The 27,244-nt window shown below is 31.6% G+C and overlaps 2 protein-coding genes across 3 annotated transcripts in view; one reads left to right on the forward strand and one right to left on the reverse strand.

Annotated features, from left to right (window-relative positions):
- LOC130896733 (follicle-stimulating hormone receptor) overlaps positions 1-8,540 on the forward strand; it is a 108,027-nt gene extending 99,487 nt beyond the window's left edge. For both annotated transcript variants that reach the window (XM_057805018.1, XM_057805017.1), the window contains 4 exons: positions 156-539; positions 2,616-3,672; positions 5,893-6,164; positions 6,261-8,540. In XM_057805018.1, coding sequence (XP_057661001.1) covers positions 156-539; positions 2,616-3,672; positions 5,893-6,164; positions 6,261-6,580 — 2,033 coding nt within the window. In that variant the 3' untranslated portion in view covers positions 6,581-8,540. The remainder of the gene's footprint in view (positions 1-155; positions 540-2,615; positions 3,673-5,892; positions 6,165-6,260) is intronic.
- Positions 8,541-11,787: 3,247 nt separating this feature from the next.
- LOC130896738 (uncharacterized) lies at positions 11,788-19,624 on the reverse strand. The gene is made up of 3 exons (XM_057805029.1): positions 19,391-19,624; positions 12,482-12,600; positions 11,788-12,134 (listed from the first exon to the last, which is right to left on the reverse strand). The coding sequence occupies exons 1-3, from the start codon at positions 19,416-19,418 to the stop codon at positions 11,886-11,888; spliced, it is 396 nt and encodes a 131-aa protein (XP_057661012.1). The 5' UTR covers positions 19,419-19,624; the 3' UTR covers positions 11,788-11,885.
- Between the last annotated feature and the right edge of the window lie 7,620 nt (positions 19,625-27,244).

Below are 27,244 nucleotides of genomic sequence, written 5' to 3' on the forward strand. Positions count from 1 at the left end.
TACTGATGATTTAATAATGTTTCACTATCACTTTTTTTTTGTTTGTATACGAGCAATACCACAATTAATACTTACAATTTTAGCTATCTTCAGAGTGAATCTAGATATTCATAAATAATTGCAGTACTCTAAAATGTAGTAACATTCTTTTTTAGAAAATATTACTCAAAAGTTTGGAAAGAAATTTAGTGAAATGTGGGAAAACATTCGATCAGATTTCACTTATCCTGGCAACTTTCCATCGTACATTGAAGAATACGCCGCCGAAGATGATCCCTCGCTTCGTATCCCAGGAGAAATAAATACTGGACAACCGGGAAAAATTCAATGTTTGCCTTTACCTGGACCTTTTTTACCTTGCCAGGATCTTTTCGATTGGTGGACGTTGAGATGTGGTGTATGGATTGTATTCTTATGTGCCATGTTAGGAAATGGAACTGTGGTATTTGTATTGATATTTTCCAGAAGCAAAATGGACGTTCCTAGATTTTTAGTTTGCAATTTGGCTGCTGCGGATTTTTTCATGGGAATATACTTGGGTAAGTGTACTATATCAAAAATGATGATAATGATCTGCTATACTCGAAATTTGTTTCCGATCCTATGCTTTGGGTAGTTAAGACGATAAAACTGTGGCATTGAAGTCCCAAAAGTAGCAAATATTACCAGTGCTGATCTTTGGCTTTCCATCAAAATAAAAATTTTTCCAAAGCGAATACTAAAAGAGACTTTGTTCAAACCTTGTCTTCACTTCGTATTTTGATTCGGTTCCAATATTTCCTAACAATCAGATCGCATGAGAATCTGTCTTTCTCCAGAGATTATACTATTTCATAATAAAGTTAACCTTTTCAGTCATTGTTTCCTGATGCTTTTCGACTCAAATTGAATATAGTAACGGAAGTGGGAACGAAGAAGTTGCCATCTTCTTACAAGATTACAAGAAGTGAAATACTAAAAAATAGTTTTCGATTTGCATGTTAGACGGCTTCGAAACCTATCTTAAATTTTCGTAAAAGGTGGAGCTCAACACCAGAAATACTTGGAGTAGCTTTAAAAGTAAAAGACGGCTTCAACACTTTGCTAGAGATATTGTACCTGAACTAATATACGAGAATATATTGAAAACTTCTTAGCCTACTATAGAACCAAACAAAATTTCAATGTCAAAATATTTTATTACTCAACATATTCTCCTCTTAATTGGATACATTACTTTAAAAACAATGTTTCTGCTTGCTCTGCAAACCAGACCTCCACAGCTTTTATTATCTCCTCGTTGGAAGAAAATTTACGACCTTTTAAACTTTTTTTCAGTTGAGGAAAGAGATGATAGTCGGTCGGAGCCAAATCTGGTGAATAAGGGGAGTGTTCTAGTAATTCAAACTCTAAATCACGTACAGGAGCGTTGTCCTGCAAAAACAAAACACCTTTAGATAGCTTTCCGCGTCTTTTCTCTCTAATTTTTTCCCGTAGATTGATCAATAATGTCGAATAGTAATCTCCAGTTATTGTTCTACCCTTATCCAAAAAATTAATCATGATTACTCTATGGCAATCCCCAAAAACTGAAGCAAAAACTTTTCCAGCAGATTTTTGGACACGAAACTTCTTAGGTCTTGGAGAACCAGAGTGTCACCATTCCATCGATTGTTGCTTTGTTTTTGGATCGTAGAAATGTACCCAAGTCTCATCCATAGCAACAATTCTGTTTAAGAAGTCTACATCGTTTTCAAATCGAGCACAGATCGAACGCGATGCTTCTACCCTTGCACGCTTTTTGTCGACATTCAAACATTTGGGGATACAGTTTGCAGCAATTTTTCTCATGTCCAAATTGACGTGAACTATATGATGAAATATTCAGTGCTTCAGATATCCATTTTAGCCCAAATCGACGATATGATAAAATCAAAACATGAACTGCATCGATATTTTCAGGCACTGATCCCGATCATCATCTTCAATGGAAAATTTACCTCTTTTGAAGGTTGCAGTCCTATTTTTCATGGTCGCATACGAAGGACATTGATCATCAAGGGTATTAAGTATAACTAGATATCAATACACCCTCGTAATTCCAATTGATTGAAAATCCCTTTCGGAGTAACCCCCTTCTGCATAATTACATCATCACCAGTGATTTTTACTGGCAGCTTAGCAATTCTGCCAGTCTGATACCTCTGACTGCACCTAAACTAGAGTTGTTTGCATGTCAATCAACATAAAATTAACTTTTATGACCAGTATTGATGCGATTGATCACTTTCAATCTTCTGCGATTGATATTCTTTTTGCTTTTCCGTTTTCCAGAAACTTTTTGCGCAAAACTTTCTCATCCCATCTCATCATTCTAACTTATACGAGTATATCTCAAGATTGAATTTTCTTAACGTTGTTATATCAAGTGAAAAAAAAAGTAACCATCACCACTTTACAAAAAAAGATATTTTATGAAAAAGGTTACAAATACCAGCTATATATCAATTGCGACAATGTTCCAATAACTTTTTTTTTTAATTTTGATTTTATTAAAAGTAAAAGCAAGTAAAGTCGGTGTCAATAAAATCACCATTATTCCGATATATTGATTATGTTTTTTTTTTATGTTCAAGGGTTTTTAGCAGTGGTGGACGCATCGACGTTGGGCGAATTCCGCATGTACGCCATACCGTGGCAAATGTCGGCGGCATGCCAACTCTCCGGTTTCTTGGGAGTACTTAGCTCGGAGTTATCGGTGTGGACTTTAGCGGTGATTACGCTAGAACGGAACTACGCTATAACGCACGCTATGCATTTAAATAAACGCCTATCGTTGAAACACGCTGGATACATCATGATATTCGGTTGGAGTTTCGCTATCGTGATGGCTATAATGCCGATTTTCAACATTTCCGATTACAGAAAATTCGCGGTGTGTCTTCCGTTCGAAACAAGTGATAGCGTTAGTTTAGCTTACGTAGTGTTTTTGATGTTCATAAATGGTATAGCTTTTTTAATATTGATGGGATGTTATTTAAAAATGTACTGCGCTATTAGAGGTTCGCAAGCGTGGAATTCTAATGATTCGCGTATAGCCAAACGCATGGCGCTATTAGTTTTCACGGATTTTTTATGCTGGTCGCCTATAGCGTTTTTTTCCTTAACAGCAGCGTTCGGACTGCAACTTATCTCATTAGAGCAAGCCAAAGTATTTACAGTTTTTATACTACCGTTAAATTCGTGTTGTAATCCTTTTCTTTACGCTATTTTAACAAAACAATTTAAAAAGGATTGCGTTATGATATGTAAAGCTATAGAGGAAAGTAGAGTTACTAGAGGTATCGGTAGATGTAGGCATAGTTCGAATTTCAGTAACAGACAGACCCCAGCAAATACTAATAGCTTAGCCGATCGATCTTCTAGAGAAAAACAAGAACATCACATTCCGCAATGTACGTGTAATGCAAAGCTACTTGGCGATAATCAAAATCAACCCAAAACTAAGAAAGATAGAAAAACGACGACGAGAGAATGGTTACTTAATAAAGCAAGGTGGTTGTTGTGTGTTAGAAGACCGACCAGGCATCGACCCAGGGATGATCAATACACTTATCAGATAGCTGAAATACAACAGAAACAACATAAGAGAGCGTCGTCGGTATCGTCAAGTGAAAACTTCAGTTCTTCGAGGTAAGTTCTTTATAACATACATACTTAAATTCTACACCATTAGCGAATTTATATATTTTCCGCCTGTAAGCTATTCATCTTTTATCCGTCTGCTCCTTATCCTTTTTTTTTTTCAAGCAACTAATTTACATTCCACAGCTCTGTTATTAAATTCATTCATTAAATTCATCAATAAACAATTTGCCGCTTCTTGAAATACGCCGCCCTAGGCTTCAACCTACTTAGCCTGCTGGTGAATCCACCACTGTTCTAAACCTCATTAATTATATGAAAGAAACGAGGCAGGAAATGCTGCGATCAAAAAATCGGAGTCGGATTTTTCCTTGGAAGGTTCCTTTATTAATTGATCTTACATAAATTGAAGCCCCAATAAAATGAGAACACCTTGGTGATCTTACTAGTATTTAGCTCTAGAGTAATTGCTCAGAAAATATGTCATGTTGTTTAGTGTTTGTTTGGTAGCCATCAATTATTCATTTCTAACATTGTTATGTGGCTCAGTACTTTTATTAGAAAGGTCTCAGTTCTATCAATATAAAAGCTGAACTATATTTGTCCCTGAGTGGCTCTACTCCTTTGGTTTCTAATTATGAGAGGTGGAAAGAAGAAGTATCTGTTATGGGAGAAAAGTTAAACTTCAAAGGAGCTTTTGATATACTGAATACAACGAAATTATCCTTTCGGGAGTCCGCTTGCATTCACGGCTGCACTCAGCAGTTAGTCCAGTCATTTTAGGTAGATTTAGGCAAGAATTTCGTAAAATCGAGATACCCAGCTATAAAGTCGTTTAAACTTGTTCATTTAACATCCTAACACTCCTCTAAACACTCACATATAATTCGATGTGAGCAACTTTAAAAATCGGAGTAAAAAAAATCGATTTTTAGCACATTTTTTGCAAATAACTCGTTTCCTATAGGTTTTACGCTATTTGTATGTATTATAAATATTTTAGAGCATTAAATTCTCTACAACTTTTATTTGAAAAATTTTTTCGTACGGTTGATCGTTTCTGAGATAGATGGCTGAGCGCGCGCGGTTATAATCCCCGTTTGAAATCAATTGGTAGTCCCGATCAAAATAATCTCTTATATAGTTTATAAATTATTGCTAAATATATAATTATGAATAATTTTTATTTTTTCTTAACAATTACATTATATTTAAATATTTTTTCTTGATTATTTATTTCCAATCAACTATAAATTCATTTAATAGCACTTACCTGCTCGTGTAGTTTCAAAATCGTAGAGAGAAAAAATGTATTAATTAAAGAATTCAAACGAGATACACTAAATTATTTTTTACTTAAAATGTAATTAGCATAAACGAGAATACAATTAAAATGTAGTTAAAATATGTCCCTCAGTGATTATTCAATGACAGAAATAAATTAGAAGTATTTTTGAATTTATAGATAAGTTCATTACTGAAAAAAATATTTGAATATAATGTAATTGTTGATAAAAAATTAAAATTATTTATAATTATATATTTAGCAATGATTTATAAACATATTTTGATCGGGACTACCAGTTGATTTCAAACGGGATTCTAACTGCGCGCGCTCAGCGCTCTATCTCAGAAACGATCAACCGTATGAAAAAATTTTTCAAATAAAAGTTGTAGAGAATTCAATGCTCTACAATATTGATAATACATATAAATAGCGTAAAACCAGTAGGAAACGAGTTATTTGCAAAAAATGTGCTAAAAATCGATTTTTTTTTACTCCGATTTTTAAATTTGCTCACATCAAATTATATGTGAATTTTGAGAGTTTTAGAATGTCAAATGAACAAATTTAAACGACTTCACAGCAACTCTTAATATAAACATTCATCGCAATTGTTGCAGTTGTTTAGTGTGTGTAGTGATTGCGGACTGATAGTCTTTTTCATGCTATTGTTTTTATTCTTATAAATAAATATAGCCAATATTCGCAACACAAATTAATAGATTGAATATAACATCGGTCCATAACTCTCGTTATTACGAAGATGAAAGTTATAAACAAAAATTTTGATCAATAAAATTTGTAAGGCTTAAAACTCACCCTGCGTTCCAGGAAATGGATATTCTGACTAATTAGTCTATTTTGTACTTTAATTAAGAGCACGAAATTCAAATAAATTATTCTACCTTGTCAAAGTGAACTTTTACGTTTTTTAAAAACTAACCTCAATCAAGATATATAATCATTTTAATGGATATTCGTAGATCTGATTCGTGGCGACACAATCATCATTGTGGTATACCACTCCGCCTTCTGGATCCGAAAAGACGAGCTTCTTCCTGGCTAATTACCCGAAAAACTTCACAAGATTCAAATTTATCCAGCTCGAGAAACGATTCATCTGGATCGGCTACAACAGCCAGTACTAGTACTTGGCGCATATCTAGATCGAGTAATTCTAGTGACCCTCCAAGAGGCAGGGTAAAACCTCGATTGACACGTCAATGTGCTATACAAGACGAATCCGAACCACCAGGTATAATTTTAACGAATTTATGTATAACTATTACTTCAACTACTTCTCATTTAATATCTTATCAATTATTAATTAATCAATATTATGTGTGTTTAGGTTCACCAGGAAGACTGACAGTAAGATTTCTCACCACCATTCCTTCAGCAGCTGAAAACAGCATGCAATTAGAAGATGAACAACCCTCGGTATTAATAAATCCTAGTCCTACAATTCTAGTTAGTCCTGCCAAAGAACGCGAAGGACCTCTTTATGCTATACTGCATTCGACGCCAGTAGCACCGGTCAGACGGCAATCCATCGTTACACTACATCCCTTAGAAAGTATCAGAGATTCCCAGGAGAACGAGAAACTCACTCAGAATAATTCTAGTCAAGCGAATAGCAGCAATTCGATAAACAACAATAATTTTAGATAATAGTCTGTTTCGTAGGTAGCTTCTTACCAAATGACACATCCCAGGTTATGAAGCACTATTTTGAAAAGCTTAGAATGATTTCAGAAGCATTATCAATGTGTCCTTGAAGACTATAGTACTTATTATTTTCTTTTCTGAATTCAAATATTCTTAAGAGGAATAGTTTGCTTGTTAGATTGACTAGTTTAATTTGACAAACTGGTTTTCAATTAACTTAGGTCGCAACTCCTTAATTGAGAAGGAAATTAACTAAACTAAAGGTCAAAATACCACATAACTTCTTCAAGCAGTTCGTGAGGAATGTGGTGAAAACTGCAAACAAGTTTTGTGATTTTATTTTAATTGATTCTAATGAAAGCAACTTACGTGTATTTTCACTTCTAGTATTAACAGGATAATAAAGTTTTTGAAGGTTTATTTTCTGGATGGATGGACTGTGTCAATGTAGATTGTGGTACACAAAGTAAACAAAGCACTATTATATATTTAACCCACAGCTTGCGCTTAAAGGTTCTAAAGACGAGGTTGGCTCTTCTTCAAACACTCTGTATACACTTTTTTTAAAGTGCATACACTGACTAAAGAAATATTTCTTTTGTTCTAAATAGCATTCTTTGTATAAGCGCCAAATGAAACAGTGATATAAGAAAATTGACATTTTTAACAGTGAAATAATGGATTTTCGATCAACGATGAACTAAACTTTACCCACTTAATTCTATAGATGCAAGCAGCTTGATAATTTGACAGTATATTATTTAATGAGCTAGTAAAGATAACTATTACTCACGAAGAGGATTCTAACACCATTAGCGTCGAAATGATGGTGTATTTCATTCGAATTTGCTTCAATGGCACCCAAGAGGTAGAAGAAAACGGACAAGGCTCATAAACAAGAAGTAGAGGAATACCTGAGTAGAATGGAAATCAATAGATAGGAAGGAAACACCAAGAGCAGGTTCACATGAAGAATACTTAAAGATAGATAAATATAAAAAGAAAATGGGATGCATGACGAAGCTCGACCAAAAAAAAAAATGCTTGCGCTGAGACAATCTGTATATCATTATTTTTTAATTAATGAAATTATATTCTTCTTTTTCTATTTCCACTTCTATATGTTTTTGTTTTTTGTTGTTTGACATTCTTGTTTGTTATTTTCCGTTCTTAATATCTTTATATCATATATAATCTACCAATTTGTGTTATGACATATATTTAGTTTCTCATTATCTCCATTGAAGTATTCGTATTGTCCATAACCTGACCCCTAAAACAGCTGCGGTTTGTCCAAAATTTGATTATTGCAGGTTACATTGCAGAAGTCGATTATGGAGTAGCCAGCATACAGTCCTGCCATAAATCTTATAGAACATTTATGGGATGAGCTGAAAAGCAGATTTCCAGCTAGACTTCCTACCCCAAGTCAATCCCAGAGCTTATAGTTGCAATAGAAGAAGAATGGATTAACATCCCACAAGAAACAATAGCTAATTTGATTAGATCTATGTCTAGTCGTATGAGAGATGTTATTAGGGCAAGTGCAGGTTATACCCATTATTAAGAAACTAAGTGTTAAGTTTCAAATTGTCTATAACTCTATTTATGTTAATAAATAAGTTTTCATAAATTAATACTCACATTAAAACATATTAAATTGTGTTTCAAACAGTACATTTGTTTTTTGATCTGATGAATAATTTTGAAAAAATATATAGTTAAAGTCAGAAATTCATTAGCAAATTTTGAAATAACAAATTTAGATTTAGAATCGATGGAGAACAGATTATATGTATAATAAAGTTGTGCTTAGACCTGGGATGTAACTACCAAATCCGTTATAACTTAATTTTATATAAATACGTTGATATTTTTTGTAAGTATATTTATTTATTTGTATATACGATAGGTAAAACATTGCGTGATATGTTTAGATTTAAGTGGAAAAAACTAAATAAAATAAGGTGATAATTTTTAAACTGAAATTATATTAATAAAAATATTTATACAGAAATACGTTCCAAAATTCAACTCATGAAATATAAGAATATATGATTTTTTTTAAAATTCCGGTCTTACTACAAGAAAATTAGATAAGATATAGATATTTTTAAAATTTTTCAAAACATTCCAATTCACTGTCATATTTGAATCATATATTATACAAATATCCTTTTGCTTTCAAATTATTGCTGGTACAGTGTGTCGCATTTAAAATTATGACAGTTATTTGTAAAAATCAATTGAAATTTTTTATTTATACCTGATATACTACAAGTTGACAAATAAAATTATTATTTCAACCCTATATATTTCCATGACAAAATTCAGTTATTTTATTATTTCGATCCACACACAAAATTTTTTGTATTTAATTTGATATTCAGTATGCCTTGAAAAGTAATATTTTAGAATAATAACATTTCAATACTATTAAATGTCAGTCATATTGAATATTCTTGACATCTCATTATTGAATTAAAAAAAATCTACAGGACTTAATGAGAAAATAATCTGTTATTATATATATTTGTGGAAGGATTCAAATCAAAGCAGTTTTCATTTTTAAATTTCTTTGTTTTTCTCTTCTTCTCCCCAAAACTATATGGCCTCTTATGGAACTACTCCACAGTAACCTCAATTATATTTCAGCTACATTTTAAAGTGATTAAAACATCAGACTTAGACACATAGTTCTAAGTATTATTGGTAAATTAAGCTTCGACCATACCCTTTGAATTTATCGTAGTATACAAGTGTTTAGCGAGAACTATGAAGAATATTAATCCATCAGAGATGATTCATTCGTTGAAAAACGCTATGTTATATTGTACTGACATAAGTGACAAGAACATAAAAAAGAAGAACGACAGTAACCTTAAGTTCATTTGTTTTGAAAATAAACTTAACAAAATTATTGCTTTTATTTTGTTCTTTATAAAAGAGTTAAAATAAACATCAAATATGAATAGTATTTATATCTTAGAACCTGAAAAATCAGGAAAAATTAGCTATAACTTTGAAAAAGCAATTAATTAAAAATTTTCTAAAACTTAATATATTTAGTTATTAAGCTATATTTACTTCTAATGGGGTTCTATCGTCTCAAAACGGCATATAACTAAGCCATTGAGTTATTAATTATAAAAACCTCTCAAAAAGTGGATATATGTAGTGGAATTTGAAATTTTGTTTAATGAATCAATGAATGCTGATCATTTAATTTATCAGACAAGTGCTTCGATTTATAGATAAAAAAAATTCGAATTGAGAATTCAAAATAAAACTGTCCAAGAATTTTTTAAAATGCCAACGTTTCGATCTTTCATTTGATCATTATGAGGCTAAAAAGAATTTTTTGTGGAGATTTATGTTCATAAGACTTTGTAGCTCCGTCTTGTTGAAATTGATAATATATTAAGACTCAGTTCATGTTCACAAAGACAAGGAAAGTATTTCCTTTCCAGTGAGGTTTTCGCTAGAGCTCTTTAGATCCAATATCTAAAATACGTAGCAGGAAGTTCCATATGTAGACTAACAAGTGAAGGTCCTCGTTTTCGCACACGTTTCGTAATTGCGTAATCGTTGCCAGTACTAAACGAAATTGCTGCTGTCGAGGCGATTCTTATACTTTCAATATAGGTAGGACACTTCTTCTGGGTTCTTTTGAGCTACAAATGGATTACGATTAATGTATAAATGAGCATGGAATCAGCGTTGAGTGGTTGCATGAATACTACTTTGATAAGATACCTTCACAACATTTTGAAGAAGGGAGATTAATAACCATTAATAGAAACAACTTTCTTGACCTCCCTCTTTTTTCAGAATTTCAATATTTCAATATTTTTTTAAATATATATTCCTTAAGTATTATTTATGATAATGACAATTCATTGGAACCAAATCTAAAATATTAAAATATTGTTCGAAGCTCAAAACACATTTTTATTGTGGTAATATTCACCTTAATTCTTTTCTAATTTTCTTGTAGTAATTGTTTACCATATTATTGCTAATATATTGTTTATTGTATACAAATCTACCTCCTAGTTCAATACAAAAATCTTAATAAATACTTTTAAAAAAAGTTTGCTTCAATGTAACCTCCATCCATAGTTTTATTACATTATTTTAATAACATCTCAACACAAAATCGTAAGGATTTTTTTAGAATACCCCTGTTAGCATTAACACAGTTTGCGTTTGAGTAGAATGTAGCTAAAAGCCATTCCTCTTAGTCACTTTCATGAGATATTCGAGAAAGATATGGTGGTACGTCCAATACCTATCAACTTACTAATAGCTGGACACTAAGGGTCCTTGTCAGAGGCGGTACCGAAATCAGGGAAAACCCGCTGTAAATCGGCAGCATTATGTAGTTTAACACTTTTGGGACAATCTATTTACTAGATATGCATATCAGCATTTCTGTCAACCATAATCTAATAGATAAACAAATGAGAAAATGGATCTCACCATAAGACAAGCTTGTAGTTACTTCAAGGTAAGTAAGCATTTAAGTTAAAATTGATTTAGACACTAATAGCAGTTTTTTCTCTATGCAGAAAAGGGAATATATGGAAGTACCGTACAATATGTATTTAAACATGTTTTTAGAACATTTGCACGTAATGCAAAACACCAGAAACAACAATAAACAACATAACGCTATGTATTCTCTGAGTTAAGATGTGTAAATGAAGCCTGTGTGGCGATAGGCGATTAGCTGCCTAGTATAAGAAGATCTGTATGCTACACAGCATCGTAATCAGACTGAGCAGCTACTGGTTGCCGAAACGGGGCAACCAGTGGCTTCACGACAACCTGCGTGTGATAAGATCCGTATAAACCAATACCCGGTGACGGGGTGAGTCACTGATTGCACAACTCGGTTCTCTCGTCTAGTAAGGGCCTAAACCTAACGTAACTTCGCTTTTATACGAGGAATAATAGAGAAATATGTATCAAAATTGAATTCACGTTCCTCAACAAGCCTTTTGAAATGATCTTCATATACTTATATAGAGAAATGACATTGGGAAGACTACATAAAAGAAGCTAATGGAAAACACTTGAGGGATTTTTTCACATAACCTCAATTTCTTGAAAGGATTAATAGTTTTTAGGTTATGTTATCCTTACGATTTATGTGAATTTAACGTATACAAAACACAATATTACATGTGCATCTAAACTAATTTAGCCTCAATGCAGTACATATATATTTACATAATGATAATTATTGTACAAAAATTACTGAAGCGTTCGTTCTAACTCTATCTAAAATCTGTCGTGAAAGCTGTTAAAAAGATGGCCGCGAAGGCAGCCTACCTATTGATCTGCATGTTTTTAAAGGTACACTAGCTTTTGGATTACTTGAAACTTGATTTGAAGCATCTGTTATTTCTTCGATTTTATCACTTAATATGAAATCAATGTCTCTAGTTTTCTTAAATTCTTCGAACTTTCTATTCATTATCAAACTCAATTCGGATTTTGATGTCGATGAGTCCGGGATGGTTTCTTCCGCTACGTTTTCTTCATCAACTTCCTAAACAATAAAAGATTCAATGAAATTTAACAGGTAGTGTTAAGTAATGAGAAAATTTATAGAAGCATTATCTATCACTAAATCATCACTATATCTTTTAAAGTGATAGTGTTTTCACTTATCTTGATACTAAGACTTTTCCTTTAATTGTGAGAAATGTTGAAGACTTGTCTCAAAATCATTGTTTAATTTTATTTTGAGGAATTCATTGTTACAAGTTTTAATGCTTTAAAATGCTTTCCTGTTATTTTTCAGATGAATCAGCTTATGCATTATCTAAAATAACTCAATTGTAATCTTTTGGAATAATAAAAAAATTAATATAACATTTCATATTATAAGGTTACCTGAATTTCTGAAAACGTTACTGGTTGAGTACGATATCTATGGGAACCACCTCTCCTCTTCTTCGGGATGACTCGCCTATTTAATCTTGACATAGGTTCTGGATAAACAGTGTCCATAGCTAAAAATAATAGATAAATATTGATATTATAGAAATGCACTTAGCAAATTGACCTTCTAAACGGCGACGGGAAAAAATAGTATTTAATATCTTTGTATAACTATAAATATTCATTGATTTGCTAGTGAAGAGTGTTTTTCAAAACTATCAATCAAAATATTCAAATCCGTTGTTGTACAGAATATGAAATTCATTCAAACTGTCCTAACCTAACCTAACTTCAAAATACTGTGTTATTTTTTTCCATAATTGAGCATCATTAAATATTAATATAATTTACAAAATTTTTTTATGAATTACATTGTTTTTAAATTAAAAAAGGTCAACCCAAATTCCAGTGTTTAAACATGGTCATTACCAGGAAATACGTTATTGAACCAATGAAAAATCAAACTTAAGGAACCATGAAAATCTAGAAACAAAACATTTTCTTCTATTATTAATCTTTCAGATAAAATTTAACCATGAAAAGCCAAATTTTTGTAAAAATTAAACTTTCATAAATACTTTGGGCTAAACTAAACCAAGAAAAGACAAAACTAAATTTAAAAAACTACCTATCTCGCTTTTTTTCGTACATGAATGTGAGAAAATAATTTTTCGACAACTTGAACCAAGAAAAGCCGGTTTTTCACATAATTAAAATTGAAAAAATAAGGTTTTGATCAAACTCAACCAAGAAAAGTCAGTTACTGACAAAAATTAATTTGAAAAAGCAACCTATACATCCTATGAAAGTGAAAAACCCACTTTTGAGTACACTGAACCAAAAATAGCCATTTTCGTACCAAACTGAACCAAACAAAGTCAGTTTTTGACAAAATTAAATTCGCAAAATTAATTTTTTGACATAATTCAAAGTCATTGAATTAAAATTGTAGATGCCATTTTCAACCCAACTGAGCAACGAACAACCATATGAGATTTTCGGTATTTTGGTTAAATTCGATTAAAATTTTCATGTTCTGGTGATCTCTGTTGAAATGAAATGTTTCTAGATTGAATACAGTATTGAAACAACTGCGAGAGAGAAAGTAATTATTATTTGGAAATGTTAAAAGCGTTAAAGCATCGCAGGGGAGAATGTATAGACTTAAAAAAGGGTTGAAAAATAAAAATTATATTGGAAAAAATATCATATTTCTATATCAGGTGAGAAACTTTTCAGACATTTCTCTTTATGTGGAAAATGTTAAGAAAGAGATACGAATATTAATGTTTTGTAATACTAGAGACTTATTTCTATGCGAAAAATATGCGCATTTGTTAATTGTATGTATATCATACAAAATAAATCCATTGTTCCGAGCAAAAACTAACTACCAACCGCGCTCAATTGAAAAATTGCTTCACCCACTATAATATTTTGAATATTTTGAGTATTTTGCCAAAACCCTCGAAAGACTGATTATGAAAATTCAATTCATTTACGTGTAAAAGATGAAAATAAATTTTCACAAGGCTTACAAGCAAAATCTTCACACATAAATTGTAAGTACGCCAGTACAATGCAAAAACAGATTAAGTCTTGAACTTATTTGGAACCACCTCAAGTACCAAAGCACATATTAAAATATTGTAGTTCTGTGCCAGATTGTCTAAATAAGAAGATTTCAGTTTAGTACACTTAACCTAACTTTTAAATGTCAAGTTGTTAATAAAAAAGAAGAAAACACGTTTCATTGCTAGTTCTAGTAAAGTCTATAAGTTGAAATACATAATGTTTTTTATTGTTCCCAAGCCCCAACAACAAAAATAAACGTAATACATATTATAAGCTAAGCTCTTACGTTATAAGCAAAAAGTGGACCTAACCAGTTTTTGCAATTTGTCTCCTCAATTGTAGTATTAATTCATATTTACTAAGACTGTTCCAAACTACATCTTATATTCATTCTCTACTTAATTAATGTTTTTACTTATTCATAGAAATATTCTTGAAACATTCATTCTTTAATTTCACTATATTATTAATTCCATTAGAGCGTCATCATTTTTTAACAATTGCAGATTTTGTTTAGTATAATTTGAAGCGTTGCTATTTGGTTCATGTAGTTAAACATTCCCCAGCGATCGCTAGCATCTAGCGTTGTCTCAAACCCGAACGAGGGTTGTTAAACCGCTCTGATGAGACGTAATAACGTCGAAACTAGCCAGTAGTGCCATCCTTGCAATTGCGAGCCATTGGGGATGTTAATATCGACAAAAAGGTCGATTGACATCACGATATTCAGAGGAGTTGTAATTCAATATTCGTCGAGGCAGTTATGTTAGGAAAGTAGTTGTTTCCTCCTTTCATAATACAGGGGATTTCGGTAGCGATAAATCGATAGAGCTAGCATTCATTTTTAGAAAATGTCATTTTATTATAGATATAGAACAACGCCAATTTGCTGATTATTTACTACAATTGGGCAACGACGAACTGATCCTTAACACTATGAAAGAAGTTGAATTGCCACAGAACATCATTTGAAGCATCAATCTATCGATTAACAGCTTAGCGAATGGTAATTATGAGGGGATGAAAGACAAAGAGCAAAGATCCATCTAAAGGAGTAGTTGCATTTACAACAGAATTTCTCATTAGTGACAATAGTTTAGATAAGAAGTACATATACCAATGATAAACTTTGACTTATCAAAAGGACAACTGGGATGCAGCATGTAGCGTCACCAATTTCCCGTTTTGCGTTTGCCATGACAGTCAATCTCAATGGCACACTTTCGAATTTGTTGGGGTTCGGTTTTCATACATAGCATGTTATATTGCACCCAAGCACGTGGCACTTTTTAACCTCGCGAAATTTGTACTATTTCAAAAGTACCCGCCGAGACGCAGCGCAGCGTATGCGCAAAGCGAACAAGGAGGAATGGACCCGTTTGACATTTATCCACTCGTTGTTATATGTGGCATTTTCTAAAGTTAAGACAGCGACTACGCTAAAAGTTTATCTTCCAAATGAAAATCCTCCACTTACCAGCAATAAAGTATGGAAAGAAGTATTAGATAGAGACCCGATTTCAAAATTAAAACTGTGATGATATTGAAGTAAATGCACTCGTGATTTTTCATTCAAATGACCAGTCCATATATTTTTTTAATTATTATTTAGGCAATACAAATACCGAGCAAAGCTTGGTCATCCAGTACTAGTTATTCGAAACTTGTTTATGAAATAAAATATATTATTCAACACTTTCGCTATTTTCAGTTTTTTTAATTTTGTTTCTCGAATTAATGCTTACAAACAAAATCTAGCTCTGTTATTTGCACTCTTCTCCATAGAATAAACATGGTTAGTCCAGACAAGGATATAAAAATATTTTTGAGATAAACACCAACAACTCAACTAGAGCAAAACAAAAACATCTTTTATAGTTTATAGAGACAAAAAAATTCTATTTTAATATACTGTAACAAACAAAAAAAGAAATTAATTAGTTATTTTTTTACTATTTATAATAATTAACAATTTATAAAAGAAAAAAGTAAAGGGAGTTATATGGATAGGAATCCTTCTCTATCTTTCGTCCATGAACAATATTTCTTTATGTTACTCGAAAAACGTGCTTTTGAAATAGAAGGGATGGAAAATTCTCCCTCTAGAAATTTCTGGAACCATCCCAAACATTCGAGAACATTCCACAACATTCTGGGATATTGTTTTATCTCCCGTCCCGTTTTTACTTGGAGATAGTAGTTTTGAAGGTATAAAAGCACTAAATTCTGCCCTGTAGAAATTTCTAGAAGAGTTCAGAATATTCGAGAGCATTCCACAACATTCTGGAATATTATTCTCTTTCCAATAACGTTTCTACTTGAAGATAATCCTTTTAGAAAGTATCAAAATTCTGCACTATTAAAATTTCTGGAAGATTTCTGATTATTCCAGAGGACTCCTCAACATTCTAATGTCAATGGAGAAGGTTTTCATTTTTACTTGAAAGGTATTGTAAAAGCTTGGATGTTTCGTCTTATAGAAATTTTAAGAAGCAACATTCTAAAACATATATGGAATATACTGAAATATCCCAAATTATTTTAGAACATTACAGAGCACTTTCGATTGTTCTGGAATGTTTTGGAATATTTTGGACTCTTATTGTATGGGTGGAGCCAATTATTGATAGAAATATGAATCGTTCCAATTAAATTCAAAAAATCCATTTGTGACAAAATTAAACACAGAAAAGACATTATTCACAAATTTAACTTGGGCCATTTTATGACTAAATTAAATTCTGATTGGACGTTGTTCGTTCCTATTTATTTAAGACCTTTTATGACAAAAAATAACCGATAAACTAACCAATAAAATTCAGTTTAAATGCAACTGAATTTAAAAATGTAAATTTTTGACCTACCTCAACCTTTTTTGGATAAAATTAAATTCAGAAAATCCTTCCATGTTCCTATTAAATTTTGAAATTTTAATTTACTAAGAAAAACCAATTATTTACTTGGAAAATCAAGTTTTTGACCACTACTTATACTATTTACTATAATTAAATGGATAGAACTCAAAACTGAGATTAAAAAAGAAATTAGACATCACTAAGAATAATTTTGAAAATATAAGATTCGACCACAAAAAATTTCTAATAGACACATTCCAGACCATACTGAAATATTGTTGGACAAACATTCCCTGACACTCTCGAATATTGTGGCATTTTCTGTATTATTATGGACTTTTTTGTATGGTAGGAACCCCATAACATTCTAGAATATATCGGTTTTCTATATCCCGTATCTGAAAACTATCATTCGTAGGAAAAGTTTCAGAAGTCATGTGCGATATCGATATTTTTTTTTAAACTTTTAAAAATGATTTCAATAGAAAACTGAATATTAAACGATGTATTTGTAAGCTTGTTTTCTTTGCAAAAATCCATAAATTTATTTTTGTTTTCAACCTACTGGTGCATTCAATTCAGCTGTTCAATAAAATATGATATTGCCAAAAAATACTTAATCTAGGTTAAATGATTCGCGGTTACTAAAATCACATTTCCTTTTTTTTTTCTAGTCTCTCGAGTTTTTTTATCCAACGATTTGGAAAAACCAGATGTGTTTTTCAGTTTTCATCTTAATTGTGCTATGACTCAGGTCAAAATCCAGCTAAGAAAAACAGTAAAACCAGGAAACAGGACCGGTATGTAAAATATTTCTGACCGGAAAAAAGTGTGACAGCAACCACACCTTAAATTCATCATTTTAACTAATTTCTGAAAAAACAAAATAAACAAGTTATTGATCGGTAAAACGGTACAATAATTTGAAAAGAATCTAACCACAATTTTGGCAACGAATCGTATTTATCGCCAAAACCACGTGGTAATTTGTTTTTGAAAACAATGAGAAAATTTTACGTTTTATATTTACACTTTCGGAGAATATGAAATCGTTGTACAGCCAATGAACTATGAGCCAGTAATTTTGAAGGATAAGTAACCTACATATACATTTGTTTTTTGTTAAAAACTGATACTCTAAAATATAAATATGGATTCACCGAGAATTGTTCGTAAAAAAAGTTCATCGTTCCTTCCCAAATTCATGGAAACTATTTTTCGTATCTGTGAATTCAGATCAACAGGAAAGTAATTATGAAAAAAGATAGGTTATTGAAGGTCAAATTTTTCATATTGAAAGGATAAAATAACGTGTTGATGATTGTGTTTTCGAATAAATATTGTCTAATACTTGTGTATGCAAATAAAACTGAATCATATTCCAACAATCATTTCATTAACTTTGTGTTCTGTAGTTCGGTCTCACGCAAGGTTACCAAATAACCAAGAGATATTTGTAAGAAGCCCTAAGTAGCTTAAATAATATTTTGACTGAAATTTTGGGTTACAGAAAGACTAAATGGGTTTCGTATTTGACACATTTGGAGAGGTTGAAAACGTCGTTTTATAATTTAAGTTAAAACATTGATCCCGAATAAAAACATCAAGAAGTGGGGCTACAACTTCAAACGGGGTTAGGTTATGAATCAGCTCCACAAGAGTTATATTGCAAAAAGAGATCTATTAAACAGAACTTACCGAAGATCTAGGTATTTGGAATATTTATTAAATCAGATACTTGATTGAATTATTATCCTAATTCATTTCGTATATAATTTTTGGGACTTAGTTTGACGGAAAAGTCACTTTTCATTGGTTAACACTTTGACTACGGTCGCATTTGTTGGAGAAAATAATTTTGTACCATCACGACAACGCATTGCACTATTATTGCAGAAAAATTAGCTACATCTGTTTTATATGATTTCCTCCGAAAATAAATAGTAAGGAAACAAAAGAATACAAAGAAAGTAACGGACGAGTAGAAATAATGAAAACCAGCGGCAATAACATATACTAAATGTGTCCAAATGGAATTAATAAATATGGGAATCATGTCACAAGATTAAAATTTATTATTTATATGTTATATATATATAGTTATAGTGATTTATACCTTTTGTCACACTTGAACTATATTTATAAATGAATACCTGATGCCGGTTCTGACCGTAACCTTAATACAAAATTAAAAGTAGCATCGTTAGACTTTGTTTTTCTACGAAATAATTTTTGTGAGCAAATTATATTAATACGTTATATAAATATTTGTGTGTATGTTTTGTATCAACAATTTATAGATTCCGAAAATAATTTTCGAGCCTAATTATGAAGGATACCCGAAAAAAAAATATACGCAATTTTTGCTACGAGATTTATTTTGGTGATATCATGATTTACGACAGTTTTGTTGGGAAATATTGTTACTTACATTGCGTGGGTGATGACAACGATGGCATTTTCCAAACAAAAAATTAATTAAAATCACAAGCACAACGCAATTTTTTTTATTTTATAATATAGAGTTGACACTTTTACGTTTGAGTGAAATTCACAATCGGATTCGATACAGATTAAAATGAGAAGAATTTTATCTAATTTTAAACACTGGAACGAAGTTTTGCTCAAATCGACTTGCCGCGTTGAATGTTTTTTATTTTCTTTCAGATTTCAGCGACTAGCTTTTTCAGTAGAGAGCAGCGTTGTCGGGTTTATTATAAATCTGTACTTTCCGGAAATAATAATATTTTTTATTATGACTACGGCTCAGATTATATTATCCATATTTTTGCCTATTGTGCTTTTTTAGATTGGTTTGCATATTTCACTGTGGCCTGCATAATTAGACACATTTTCAAATATTGACGATTTAATTTGTCCCACTGACCATTAAATCATACATGGAAGCACTTTCAGATGTTTCCTTGCCTCTAATGTTCGATAAGTTTTATAATAAGAATCGTCAAACTCTTCAAAATAACCATTTTTTCAAATCTGAGAACAGAAAATATTCTGAGGTGGCTAAATCTGGCGAATAGGGTGCATGAGGTTGCAATTCAAACTTTAATTCATTTTTCTCTTTTTCAAAATAATCAATGAAATTTATCTCACGCGCATACCAAAAAATCGACGCCATGACCTTGCCTGCAGAAGCAATGGTCTTTGTCTTTTTTGGAGTCGGTTCTCCCTTTTCAGTCCATTGTTTTGATTATGAAATGATGGACCCAGGTTTCATCCATGGTTATGAAACAGCGCAAAAAATTGGCTTTATTTCTGTAAAACATTGCCAAACACTCAAAGGACGCTTCAGGACGCTGTTTTTGATCTATTTTAAGCGAACACGGCACTTTTTGAAACGCTTACTGTGTCTGTTAACTCGCGCACTTTAAGTCGAGGATCATCGAGTACCACTTTGTGGATTTTCTTCAACATTTCTGGAGTCGTCACCTCATTTGGTCGACCACTGCGATGCTGGTCTCCGCAGGTCATACAACCTCGTTTAAACTCTGTTATCCAATATTTTACTTTTGATAACGAAAGAGCAGTCTCACCCAGTTCACGTTCACTATTGATGGCTGCCAAACAAATACTAAACAACGAGACATCTTCAAATTGTATAGATTGTGTACTTTCTAATACAGTGATATTTTTCAAGCAACTACCGCCATCTCCATCTCCAGTTTAAGGTAAGTCTGGGACCATCCTCGAATTGGAAAACGAAGAAAATGTAATGGAAATGGAAGGAAAAATAATTTACCGGCAATCTGTGGTCGGGAATGAGAAGGGGTTGAGTTTTTAATAGTAAAAAACGATTTACCTTGATTTCTAGCAAAACTACAAATCCTATAGAAAAAAAAGATAGCAGAGTTGTAGGTAATGAAAAGATCTTCAACTTTAGTATCCACACTTTTGTCACATAGCCTCAAAATTTAGGTGACAACTTGAAATAACTCAATTTTTGGTCTTTATTTTCAATTTTTAAAAAAATATTACCTTCACTATTATGAATATCTAAAAATTGTACAATATGTTTAAATTTTTGATAAATAAATTTGGTCTATTCGGTTTATACAGAACGTAGTTTTTCTATGTACAACTTGTGAAATCGAGAATGTAGAAAAACATAGTTGTAATAGATAAAAATTTGTTTTTAATACTCTACATGTTTATAAATAGGTTAATATTATGAGGGTGAATGAAAACGATTTAATTTATTGATATTTTGTTCCATTTTGCATATATTGTAGCATATTTTGCCAAAAACTCGTGCATATATTTGCGCATATTTCAAGTAATATCTTTTGATTTAAAACCGAGCCTTATGGACAAAAACAAATACATTACCTACCTATAATTTTCCTTCAGTTTATTCACAAAAATGAACAGGAAGTACTAATGGAATCATAATGAAAAGATAAGTTGCACTTTTTATTTTCAAAGCGTATAGTGGTAGTATATCAATAACCTACTAATTTACATGTTTAACGGGAACTACGATTATAATATAGGGAAATTAAGATAACGAAAATAAACAAATTCTGTACTAGTTAAATCTGTTCTTGAACTCTAAAAAATGTTGAATGCTGTTCCTTAAACTGAAAAAATTCTATCAACATTACATCCTAACGTATACACTGTATTCCTGACTTGATCTGCCACAAGTTATCTATCAATGTACGACGAAAAACCTAAAAGTAAATTTCCCTATTTAAAATAGAAAGAACAACATATTTATTAACAACAAGTACAGAATATCCAGCACCAGAATTATGTCACTTGTCACTTGCCATCTGTCGCCTGAGAATAAAACCAGTTCTTCGTCGTCGACAAGTTTCTTGATTTGCAAAAAAGTAAAAAATCACTGGAAGCAACATCAAAACTGACGACCATACAACTCCCAGCTACTGTGCGTCGTATATAGAAAACCCTTTTCAACAAGCATTACACGCATATTGTTTTAAATGACACGTCAATATTTCCGCAGTTTTCCACAGTAACTGTCAGCGTTTACTGCGTCACCAAGTCGATGGAATTGAATAAGCAGATTATCCTACCTGTCCCAGATTACTGTTTACATCAATTTTCAACAAACACGCCTTTTTGAATTTCGTTCTAGCCGGAAATTCACCAATGCATACAGTTTTTTAAAGAGCAGACGCTTTGTGACAATCCGTTTTCCTAAAGCTTCCGCACAAGCTCAATAAGATCATCATTTATTGGTCGTCCAATCTTCATCAATGACACCATGATGATGCATACACCAGCGACATATCATCTATTGTTCAGCTCATAAACATGACGATTAATTCCAATAGGCGTAATGATTTCTGCAGTCAAGTATTCTATCACCGGCTATACCTTGCAGCACAAATAGCCATCTAGAGGCGATTTGCTACTCCCCCCGCATTCGTCAGACACGCAGGTATCCATCTGGAGCTTTATGGCTCTAGTTTAAGAGAACATAACGTTTTCCTATCAATGAGAGTGCAATTTCGTCATAAACTATCAAAAAGTATTATCTAACAATTATATTTTTTGGTAAGTAAAGGTCCTGCTTCGTGTTAACGTCTTCAAACGATTTGAAGCAATATCTTCGAATTAATTTTAAGCAGATTGCTGGTAATTTTCTTATTCCTGAGAGTATGTTTCTTAGAAATCGATGATTAACTTGATTCGTACAACGTTTACCATCTTGCTTTTGGGCTCGATTATACGATTTCCTTTCATATCGTCCCACCATAAGACTGATGCCGAAACTAATGACAAATTTTCTTGCACAAATGAAATTTTTAGTATATATTACAGATTAAACATTATCTAAGATTTTTTTAATAAATTTTGATACTGGAATTTATTCCCATCTTAAAATGAAGTCATAAGCTATTTTGAAATCGATAAATAGAAAATTATAGTTGTGAAAGCCATTTTAATAGTGAATATCTAGTCTGATGGTCCTATTTTTGAAAATCCTCCAATTTCTTTGTGATATATTTCAATAAGTTTCCAAATTCAAAGGTAATTTTGATTGATGGCTAAATATTGTTTTATCTTTTTTTGAAACTATCATTCAAAGCAATTTAATTATTTTTTAAGAAGATTTCAGCGAAAATTATTGATGAAACGTAAATAAATAGACCGTATCAAAAGTAGGTTGAGACCATAATTTAACATCGGCAACATCTTATACGTACGTCATAGTTCACATGAATTTTTCATCAAATATAAAGCTCTCGAAATCATTTCATTTCATAGAAATTTTATGTTTAATCCGCACCATTTAAAAAGTGATTAAAAACAAAGATATTTACAAGAATTTGGAAATAGAATGACTATTAGAAAATATGTTTTTATATTTTCATTGTCTTCATAAATTGAAAATTTAGCATTTTGTTTGAATATTTGATATAATTAGACATTAATTGTAAGGTACTTAATTGTGTCACACAAGGAAGTAGAAAAAATAACCATTCTAAACGGTACTGTATCAACTAAAAAATATTTTGGCATATAAAAAATGAAAAAAATGTTAAAACTGTAAGTAAACTTCCGTATGATCTGAGAAATTTCATCATTTACCGTATTTATTAATTGGGTTGAATATTTTTAACCTAATAGGTTCAATAGACTTACTGTCGATATGAAAAACAGTCTGAAACGATACTTTAAATAACTCATTGTTTATTGTTATTTTTTTAGAAATTCCACTGCTATTTTCTTCAATTTTATAGTTTTTCATTGTATATTTATGTCTGTTAAAAAATAATGTTCTATTTATCAATTTGGTTGAGCATAAACAAAATCAGGCATTTAAATAGTTATTACGAACTTAGATTTCTTACTAGTATAAAAATCAACTAGAAAATCTAAATAAACACTCCATTAGATTGACATGTACGTTTATGTCATGACCCAAGGAGTCAACCAAATCTGTCATACTGTCATCTGACGTCACAAATTCTATTCCACAGAACATAACCTAAGAAGAAATGCAAACTTAGTTGTTATTCAGTGGAAACAACATGGCAGATTTTCGATGCCAGTGCTCTCGATGGTACCCGGCAGAACTAATCTATTTTCGCGGTTCATTTAAATTTACAACAAAGAATATCTACTGTATTCTGTTATTTATTTCCATCCAGTTCCGATATCATACTTTCCTGGATTCACGTTAAAACAAACAACCTAGAACTGGGACACGTTTCTTTTCAAAATAATATTTACATATATTTTCAAGTAAATTAGTAGACATGATATTACTTTTAAAATAAGAACTGATTTTTCCTCCCAAGTTATCCGAGATCTACTTATCCTGAAACAGAACTTCTATGTTTTTAATAATGAGGGTCTGTAGATAGAAAAATACACACTGGCGATCAAGTTCATTCATTTTATTCACTTGGAGCTTGAATTGTTTCATGATAGTATCAGTTTCAATAGGTTTTCTAGACAACATTCCTTTCAGTGTTGAAACTGAAGGCAACTGAAAATAATTTGATAAATAATACAACCTTGGACTTCTTATCTACATAGAAAGAGTATAGTCCATCGTTTTCCTGTACATTGTCTACGAATATTTCTTGACTGTGAATAAATGAATTCTTTCGTGTCATTATTCAAACTTTCTTCTATACGTTCCAGTGTTCCAATTTCACACATCTTCTTCAACGTCTTTCACTGCTCTTTGTTATTCTTTAGATTTTTTATCAATTTTAATATTTTGGCTATTGTGTTTCGATGAACCTGATACATTACCATTTTCCTAGGTTTTAATTTGTTCTTGCTAGTTCCAGCTACAGTCAAAAAACCTGATTTTTGTTTCTACTACTAATTTCCTTTGTATCAATGGAATCTGAAAATTTACTTGAAAGGCTCAGATTTCCTTGAAAGGTTGGAAAAAGATCTGCTTTGAAAGTGACTCGATTTGAGTCGATGGAAGCGGTAAAGTAAAAAACGGCAGAGCTCCTAAAGGCCCTCGCCAAAGAAGACTTTCAGCACTGATTCGATCAATGGAAAAAACGTATGGAAAAGTGTGTGACAAGGGGAGGTGAATATATTGACATTGACAGTAATGACACATTTTTATTCCACTAGCGTCACTATTGGTAGGTGGCAGAACTAAATTTGTGTTGCCAAGATTTACATACAAGTTGACCTTCTTTTTAGTATATTCCGTTTTCACTTCACTATATAGTAAAATGTAAACGAACAATCATAGAAACCATTTTTTCATTTTCGTTTTGGTGACAAAGGAAAATAAAAAAGTCAATTTTTAAATCATATATTTTATTATTAATAAAGTAGTTGTTTTTATTGGGTATCAAATGTTTATACTAAAAAATTATCACTTCCTAAATATTTCACTGAAAATACAAATAATTGCAATTGTTACAATTTAATAAGTTAGTTATTTAATAGTATTTTTCAGTATAAAGAAATTTAACAATCCCTTTCTCCTGTTTTTACAAAAACATAAAATTTTTACTATTCTCATAGGCCATAGATTTGACAAATGTGCTGTAGAATTAATCAGAAGAAAAAGAATAAGAAATTGAAAACATAAAGGGGGGTCGCTAGAACAGCACTACCTGCAGCTCTCGGTTGAAAAATCAAAGGTGATGCTATTTCAAAAAAAGGAAATTCCCGATATTAATACCAGATAAAATTCATGAAGAAGCCATCGAGTTCGTTACACAATTCATATATTCAGAAGATACATTTTGTGCAAATATGAAATTCAAAAATACAGAATATTAGGGGGGCTGATTATACAACGCTGCTTATAATCTATCAGATTTTTGTACGATTTTGGATCCATTTTATTTAACAATGTTTCCCAAAAAACTTGAGCTTGACAAAATTTAGTTTAAAGCTCTGAGTGTTCAACTCCCACAAATTCACTTGAAGACGTGTGTGGCTAGCAGAAAAATATTCATTAAGCAATTATCCATTGAAAAAATGCAGTATTTTCCTTACTCATAAATGTATATGAAGATCAGGAATTCATTTCCAATTATACTAATTTTCAAATAGTGGTGCACAGAATGATAGCGAATATCACTTGATCTGTACGTTTAAAAATGTTAAAAATACACCCCAAATTCAAAACTGGACAGAATTAACGCAAACATGACGCTGGTTAGCTAGTAAACATAACCTCAAAAGTGCATTTCTATAAAGAAATTTGATCAACGATTTTGACTTATTTATAATGCATTATATACAAAGCGGTCTTTGACACGGCGTTGAAGGGTGAAACCCTTCAATTTGAACAGTAACTCTACTACAACATATTTTAAAATTAACGAAATATATCCAGACGAATTTTTTAAACATAGAAGAATGAATCGGGTTTTATAAAACCTGATTGTCGGTTAGATCAGGAAGTTAATCGCCAGTTCTTGTCATGGAATTTTCAAACGGGAAAATGATCCTTATATTCTGCCAAAATCTAGTTTTCTTGTATCCAACCGACTGTTATATAAACTCTCATGTGCGCGTTCAAATTCTATCAGCCTTTCACTCACTTTTCAGGGTATCTGCAGCTATAAACTAGACTAGAAAAGTAAGGTTATGTTTTTGCCGTCAACTATCTTTGACACTTATGAACGTTTAGAGCGCGTAATGCTCGTATTCATTCTGTTTACCACTTTAATGGGGCTTTGTCTTTAACCATTCATTCCCAAGTAATATTTTGTTTTTTGCTTTTGCATTCTTATGAATCTCAAATAATGGATGTTACAACATATAATCTTAAAGTCTCAAAATATTCTAATAATCAAATTTTCCTATCCAAAATGGCTCCATTACCAGACAATCTATACAGATGGCTCGAAAAATGGATAAAACTTATTCAAAGTATCAGCAAAAATTTCTGAAAGTAGTAGAGTGTCAAATTTTAGATATCTAAGATCAAGACGATTTAGAAACATGTTTTAATTTTAAAGAATTCAAGCAGTGCAATACAAAAAATAAAGATTTAGGCTAGATGGCAATACAGACTTCTCATAGCTAATGGCAAGACAACGTTTATGGGAAGCCAAGCAAATGGGTGTTCACGGAAACGAGGAAGAATAAAATCGCTAAGCAAAGTCTTAATGAAAATAATATTAATTTCAAAGTAACTGACTATTAAGATTTATTGCCTGTCATCAAAAAAAATATAAGGCACCTTTAGAATGAGGAATGGACTGAAATTTGCAAAATCTATTTAAATTGAAAAAGAAAATTAATCAAAATTCTTGGTTTTGACCACCAGAATCACCATGATGTACATAATGAGATATTT

The sequence above is a fragment of the Diorhabda carinulata genome, chromosome 7, assembly GCF_026250575.1.
Source record: "Diorhabda carinulata isolate Delta chromosome 7, icDioCari1.1, whole genome shotgun sequence".
In the NCBI taxonomy this organism is placed as follows: Eukaryota; Metazoa; Arthropoda; class Insecta; order Coleoptera; family Chrysomelidae; genus Diorhabda; species Diorhabda carinulata.